Genomic DNA, 7,767 nt, shown 5'->3' with positions numbered 1-7,767 from the left:
CAGCTGAACCGATATCTGCAAAGACCGCCAAGGAGCAGTCAATTTCGCACACCAGAGACGTTTCGGCAGCTCGTCATGCTACGTCGCAGTCGTGGCCGAGTGTAAGGAAGACGGCGCCGCTGGGGCGCGAACGCGCGCTCGGCTACGGGAAGACGAGGTAGAAGTCAGAATAAGAACAGCCGGCCCACAAACGGGCGTTGTCTCTTGTTTCTCTGTTCTCTTCCTTTACAATATATATATATATATATATATATATATATATATATATATATATATATATATATATATATATATATATATATATATATATATATATATATACAGCACGCAAGAAATTCTACTCTAATGGCGTATTCCAGTGGTCATTCGTAACTTCTAGGGCCGTGGAGTAAAGCAGCTATATGTGAGTATTCTGCGTTCCTATCCACAGTGGAGCCTGATTATGCTAAAACTAAAGATGTGCAGCCTAAAGTCGTTCTGAATCGACCGCCCGACTATACCATGAAAGTGAAGGACATCTCGTACAACTCCTATAGGCAAGAATTACTAGCAAATATAGTATTAGAACTGACAAGAAAGCCGACGAAAGTATAGGGGATGTTATTTGTAGTAATTGTGATGTAAATGTGAAAAAAGTAAAGTGGACAAAAGGATAACTTGCCGCCGGCAGGGGCCATTCAGCAGGGCACATTCGAAAGTCGCAGGTTCGGTGCCTGCCGGAGGCAAGTTATCTTTTCGTCCACCTCACTTTCTTCACATTTACATCATAGTTACTACAAGTAACTTCCCCTATATATTCGTTGGCTTTCTTGTCCCTTCTCTCTCTCTCTCTCTCCCCTATACTCCCCTATTCCCCCTCCCCATGTGTAGGGTAGCAAACCGGACGCATAGTCTAGTTAACCTCCCTGCCTTTCCTACATTCCTTCTCTTTCTCTTGTCTGTTAATTCTAATAATGTTGCATCTAGGAAAGAAAAGCAAGCCCGTAATATCCCCTTCTTTCGAGCAAACTTATTGTGTGTGTGTGTGTGGGGGGGGGGGGGGGGATTTATGTAGTCCTTACCAGGTGTGACAGGGGCATATATATATTCATGACACCAGCAGCAGACAGCTTTTCCAGAGGCTCATTCGGACTTAAACCAGAGTCCGCAAGCCGAAGGAAGCCTATGCTATGTACTAGGCGGGGTGGAATGTAAGAACTCACCGGAACAAAGGCAAAGAACATACCCTTTAAGTGATCTTCAACGCAGATCTCGATCTGATGACAATCAAACTAACCCACTTCTTCCAGACTGATGGATATCGGTTGTCATATTGATGCGAGATGTCATGGCCTGTAGCTCCGCCTGTACAGCCTGTGAGCTGTTCAGACGAATATAGCCTCATCTCGAAGGCGCCGACACTGTAGGAAGGCTATGTAACGTTGCTACCGGAAATAAGTATTCCAACGAAAATCATCAGGAGGCAGGGAGGCCAACCGAGGGCGTGTGCTTGCCCAAGGGAGTTTCTGCATATCAGCGCTGACGCCGCAACGTTCCTTTTCGCGGGTCGTTCGTTATAAGTGCGTAAACAACCATTGTTGCCCGCACGGTTAGTTGGCTCGCAGTTTTCACTGTTTACATAAGATGACACTCAGGAGTAAAATTCGACAAAGTAAACGGAACTCGTGAATTGGCATTGACGATATCGTGGCCCGTTTCGTAGAATTTCCACTTGTGATTATTTACTTTAGGAATAAAAGAACGGGCGAGAGCAAAGCTTACTCGCACGTCTGTGTGCATTTGTATTACAATTTTAAATCTCGTCATATCGATGAGCGAATCAAGCTGTGTTTCCGCTCAATTCTTGCGAAGTTCGACGTGCAGAAAATTAGGAAAATACGTTAGCTGTTTCGGGCTATCCTGCAATAAAGCGAGAATACTTTGCAATCATGGTTTCGGAGTCGGTGAATTGTGCTCTCAACGTCCTGATTCGATGACCGATGGGCTGCCGCTTAAAAAAACGGGTCTCTATCAACGCCTGTTTTGCTGAGCAAAAGTTACCGGAATATAAAAATGGTCGTCGGATATAGCAGTCTGGTCTCTTTCAGTCGCCAGACCACGATATAATATATATATATATATATATATATATATATGTATATATATGTACATATATATATATATATATATATATGTATATATATGTACATATATATATATATATATATATATATATATATATATATATATATATATATATATATATATATATATATATATATATATAGATCGAATCCCGGCCTCGGCGGCCGCGTTTACCGTGGCGGCGAAGATGATTGAGGCCCGTGTGCTTAGATTTGGGTGCACGTTAAGGAATGGCCAGGAGGTCGAAATTTCTAGCGCCCTCCACTGCGGCGTCCCTCATAATCCTATCGTGGTTTTGGGATGTTAAACCCCAGCAATTATTATTAGAAGTGACTTAAAGTGTTTGAAGAATGGCTTTCTTTTTCATTCGTGTTTCGTTACAACTTTCACAGAGTTTGTTTCTTTTTCCTTTATTTTGTCATTTCCCGTTTAGCTCGACCAGAAAGCCGCCCAACGGAGTGGATCCTTGTCGTCGAAGCCACAGTCAACGCCAATGGAATGACGAACAGCAGCCGGACTCAACTCGTTGTGCGACTACTATCGGAAGAACAACGATCCAAAGCGTGCGAATCCATGCGAAAGATTTGCTTCGGTTCGGAAGACGGCCTCCGATTCGAATACTCCATCCACGAAGTAGCCAGTGCCGGCACTGTGCTTGACTTCGTTAGGCCGCCGGCCACGCGAGCCCTCTGCCCGGATTTGGAGCCGACGTACACCCTGCGCCAAGGTCAGTGACCACTTCTTATACTTGCGCAAGCCAGACTTAAGAAAAAAAAAAGGATGGCAGTCTTTTGGCACTGTTCTTTAAAACTTCGAATCTGCTAGTCTGTCGCGACTGTCAATGGAGTGAACCTGGACGAATAAAACATTTTTAGGTACTCTTTCCGCACTTTAGCCTCGTCAAAAAAGAAAAGAAAAGAAAGAAAGAAAGAAAGAAAGAAAGAAAGAAAGAAAGGAAGAAAGAAAGAAAGAAAGAAAGAAAGAAAGAAAGAAAGAAAGAAAGAAAACACGTCAGCAGCGCTGCACGTGGGCAGAACGGAAGCTCTGCTTGGGACTCTGATAATGTCCACTGAAAGTTTTTTTAGCTGTTAGCCAAGTAGTATCCATGGAAAAACTATGAAAAGATAATTCGCAACCTGAGCTAGCTCCTAACACGACTCCCTTCCTATGCTGTCCTTGTACTCTCGCCACACCCCGCCACAACAACAAACACTTTTTGTTTCTTAGAAGATTACTGGCTGATGCTAGTGCCCACTTGTGACAGAAAAGGGCTGAAAAGAAATCGCTAATATATAAAAGCATTTTTGTTGAATTCTGCTTACTTGGAACAAATGTTCTTATCAATCTCCTCATTGTGTGTGCTTTGTTCTGTAATGACATTTATTCTATGCATTGATTGTTCGAACCGCTGCTTCAACTCCAACAAATAATTGTGGTACCCGTTTTCTCCAGTGCAATGGAAAAATTACTGGTCAATTTCCAGTCATACAGTAGCAGCGCGAAAAGCACCATGGAACATTTTTGTGAATTCTTCGATCTGTAGTGAGACGTCGTTCAAGCCGCCGGGGCAACTTATTGGCCAAGGTGTTTGCAAGGCTGAGTACGAGGGCATGGTTTAGATTCCCGGCTAAAGAGGCCGCGATTCGATGAAGGCAAAGTTCGGAAACACCCATGCAGTTAGATTTATGTGCACGTCAAAAAACCTCAGGTGGTCAAAATTAAGCTGGAGTTCCACACAACGCAGTTCCCAATAATCATGTCGTTCTTTTGGAATTCCCAGATTTTTTTTTGTGAAGCGTATAGAGTGTAAATACGCTAGAAACAGAGATAGGTGAGTGTGATAGCGTTTGCACATCGGCATTGTTGTGCAGCGGCCAAGAAGTGCTGCCCTAGCTGAATGAAAGTAATGTGTTGCTCATCAAGCTGATCTTCCTGCGGTGCATAGTTTCTCAAGCATTGAATCATTAACAGCCAGACTCGAGGAAGTGTTCGAATAGTTAAATTTCCGAGTAGAATCGAATCTGAGTATTTGAGAAATGCGGCCGTCCAATGAGGGATTAAATAATGAATATTTTCTGATTTTCAAACAGTCAAAAATAATAGGCATGTAAAGTTGGTGTGGTAATTATGAGTGCGCACGCTTGCAGTAAGAACATAATGGAGTGCTAGGCGTCGAATTTATCTTTGGCTGTTGGCTTCCTACCGTAGCATGCGCGGTGGACCCAATCGCGACTGAGCGATACGATACTGATAGTAACGGTACCGTATGTGCTCCGTGGAAGCACATACGATACCGTAAGTTCTCCATGTGATGCCGTGCTTAAACACGTGAGCGTAATTAGGACACCATAATTTACACTTGTAGAGTATTGTGCTCGTCGAAGCTATGAGGTGCGATACTGACGCACCGCACGTTATTTTAAAGGACTGCGATCATGGTGACATTAACCAAAGAACAAAAATTTTCTGAAGAAATATAAAAGAAAGAAAAAGGAAAGGAACCGGTGCTGAGTGACTGAAAATCATTGAATAATATGTGTTTGCTCAACTGGATCCGAATTCACAAAAACATCTCAAGCCAGAAGTGTTCTAAGAGAGAAGCTCAGGCAATGCTGGACATAATGTTAGCGAAGGCAACCTTCCGATGGCAGGGTGCTCGTACGACAGAAAAACATCGTGAATTAGGTCCCTGCTGGCTACGTCCTCTCCCACTTAAAAATCAATCAATCAATCAATCAATCATCAATCAATCAATCAATCAATCAATCAATCAATCAATCAATCAGGTTACCGCTTCAGAGCGGAGAACATGGGAAGAACAAGGTATTGTGAGCTTGACTAAGCTTCCCAGCCTATTATAGTTTAGCAGCGTGCAGTGACGGCATACATAACCTGCGCACATAAACATAAGCACAAAAAATAACATACCTTACGCTTCTAAACAATCAGCAAAATACCGCAACTACAGGCCATTTAGGGAAGAGAGAAAAAGAAAGCGAGAGAAGGAAAAAAAACTGCATCAAAGACAATTTTCATATCGGAAATTCTAGATACGAGCTCCACACGAAGAAAGCGTGAAGCTCAGACATACAACACGAAATATCAAAACCATTTCGTGTTAAAACAATTAATACTCAGGGTAGAGTTCTTCTCAACATTAGGGCTCCATAGTTCGCGCGTGGTATTCTGGTTTAGAATTTTTTTCATAAGATACACTGAAGCGTATTCGGCTAACTCTGCTATTAAGCATGGATATATTGTTCATGTCGTATTTGTATCCAAGAACTAGGCCTAAGTTATGAATCAACAGTCATCACTTGTACCTTTCTTTCTGTAGACTCCAAAAAGTATTATACTTGAACAGAAACAAATACTCAAATCAAATGGTTAATACTCGGAGAAATGCAGCGCGACTGAGACGAAGACAGGAGACACAGATAGACACATATATACGACTATGAAACAACTCGCTCAAGTCAAGATATTATTAATGCGGTAGCGCTAAAGAGCTCCTTTCGCAGAAATTCAGGTGTCTGCGTCGGTGTCGTTGGTTGTGAGCGAAAAATAAGCGTTGTCTGTGACCGAAAAACTGAGAAACATACGAATAACATAAATAATAAAGAACTTGCGTTCGAGTGAGAATCGAACCCAGGCCTTTTGCGTGGCAAGCAGCTGTTCTACCACAGCACCAGCCACGCGATTGCTTGAAACTGCTTCGGAAAAAAACACTACATCAATGTCATGTAGTGGGAGGAGTGTCCTTAACGCATGTAATATTGCCTGGCAGAAGCGTAGAATCGCGCCAGGCGTAAAAACATGCGAATTGCGCATTGAGTGGGTGTTTTAAAGGCACACCCATTACAAAGTGCTCAGACATATTTAATCATCATCTTCAGCAAAAGCATCAACCAAGCGAGCAGGTTCGCGCACCAAAGCAACAAAGCGAGTAGGTTCGCGTGTTGCCTGATCAACGCGTAGTGGGCCCTTGGCTGATTCGCAAACGGAATTATGGCGTAGTGGGCACTGCGCAACTGTACTTGCACTGGGCATTCCAGGATAGTTTGAAACGGTCAACGTTAAGAGCACAGCCGTTCGTTTCCTGGCGGCACGGTTGAGGCATGCACCGAAAACCGAAGCCAGGCTAACAGTTGAGAAGGCGATGCGCACGAGGCTCGATTACGCTGTCGCGTTCTACTTTTGAAGGCGAAGCTCAAACGTCCTCCTAGTTTTGGATCGAATGATTAGTTCTCGAACTAATTGCGAATCATATATCGCACCCACTGCGTTTTGTGTATGCTTGGTTTCCAATGGTGTACTGTTGACTCTGTAGTGTTGCATGTTTCTCTTTTTCGTTTTTTTTATAGCATTGTGTTACTTTCCCAGAATTTCAAAAATTTGTGTGCCTGTATAATTTCGCTCTTTGATTGTATTTATGTGTTGTATATTCTAGCCCTCCCTGCAATAATCCCTTCTTGGGATTGGCAGTATGATTAAATAAAATAAAAAACATGGCTGATCCCTCCGTCATAGGAATCGGTATAACACGAAAGTGAAACGTGTCTTCACAGAAGTACTGCTTATTGTGTAGTGATACATGAGAGCTTGTACAATGTCTATTCGTGTTTGGCAGCTATAGCACCGTTTGACGTGGATGCACCCATGTTGACGGCATGTCTCTATCGCGACGACTAACACCCATGATCACGATTAAACCGTTGTGGTAGCTGACGGTGTGAACATATATTTGGACACAGCGAATAGTGAATCCCGCTAAGGATGATATCAACAAGCTCATAATCAACACTGGTACCCGGTATGCACTTCTTCAAAGCGTCGTCAATTAAGGAGAGAAACGGCACGGTGTGCGCTTTCTAGTAATGGGTAGCGGACGCCTGTGCTTATGCATACATAACACACACTGCGCTTCAGCAACACGGGAGGTAGAGGTTCGTAGCCTGAGCCGCAAACGCGTGCGTCCCGCTGGCCTCTGTCTCGCAGGCGCTGCTCTCGCTCCACCAAGGCACGACATTCGCCCGTCGAAATCACGTCCTTTCTGCAACGCATATTGCAGCAGTTTTGTTAGTCGGTGGTCTCGCAATTGAAGCAGTCGGCGGCGGAGAAATCCCGTTGGTTCACGTGGAAGCTGCACTACTCTGATCAGCCGACGCACGCTAACACGAAGCCAAAGGCAAAGAACGTAACTGCGTCAAGGGTGCCTCGGCGACGCCAGCGCGGCCAGTCTGCCTCTCTGGTATCGAGACGCTTTAACCATGACCTCCGATATCGCGTGCAATCTCGGAGCAAGCTCTAGTAAGTGTCGATCGTGAAGCATTACTTCGTTTCACATCTCACAGACGGCGGCACCGCCCCGCTCCGCCCGCCGCGAAAGAGAATGTGCGAGATATAAGGCGCGTTCGCGCCTTGTCTAGCATCTCCCGAGTTAGCTTAGTTGGTAGCGCGTCGGGCTCTTGCCGTCGCGGCCGCAACGTCGTGGGTTCGATCCCCAGCGGGGTGTCTTTTTCTTGGTTTTTTTTCTTTCTCACCCGTTGGCGTCCATTTTATCAACGTCATATCCGTGACGGATGTACTTGGTGGACCCCGGCATAAAACACTTTCGTGTTAAAATAACATAGTAGGAGGAAT

The 7,767-nt window shown here is 44.3% G+C and overlaps 1 protein-coding gene across 1 annotated transcript in view; it reads left to right on the top strand.

The window, feature by feature from the left end:
* The first annotated feature begins 2,508 nt into the window (after positions 1-2,508).
* The window catches only part of LOC119402652 (proto-oncogene tyrosine-protein kinase receptor Ret), a 65,339-nt gene continuing 60,080 nt past the window's right edge, over positions 2,509-7,767 (top strand). The window contains exon 1 of the mRNA XM_049412178.1: positions 2,509-2,851. Within this exon, the coding sequence (XP_049268135.1) occupies positions 2,623-2,851 (229 nt within the window). The 5' untranslated portion in view covers positions 2,509-2,622. The remainder of the gene's footprint in view (positions 2,852-7,767) is intronic.

This window comes from Rhipicephalus sanguineus, chromosome 1 (genome assembly GCF_013339695.2).
Source record: "Rhipicephalus sanguineus isolate Rsan-2018 chromosome 1, BIME_Rsan_1.4, whole genome shotgun sequence".
NCBI lineage: Eukaryota > Metazoa > Arthropoda > Arachnida > Ixodida > Ixodidae > Rhipicephalus > Rhipicephalus sanguineus.
The sequence above is the reverse complement of the archived record's forward strand: the minus strand, read 5'-3'. Positions and strand labels throughout refer to the sequence as shown.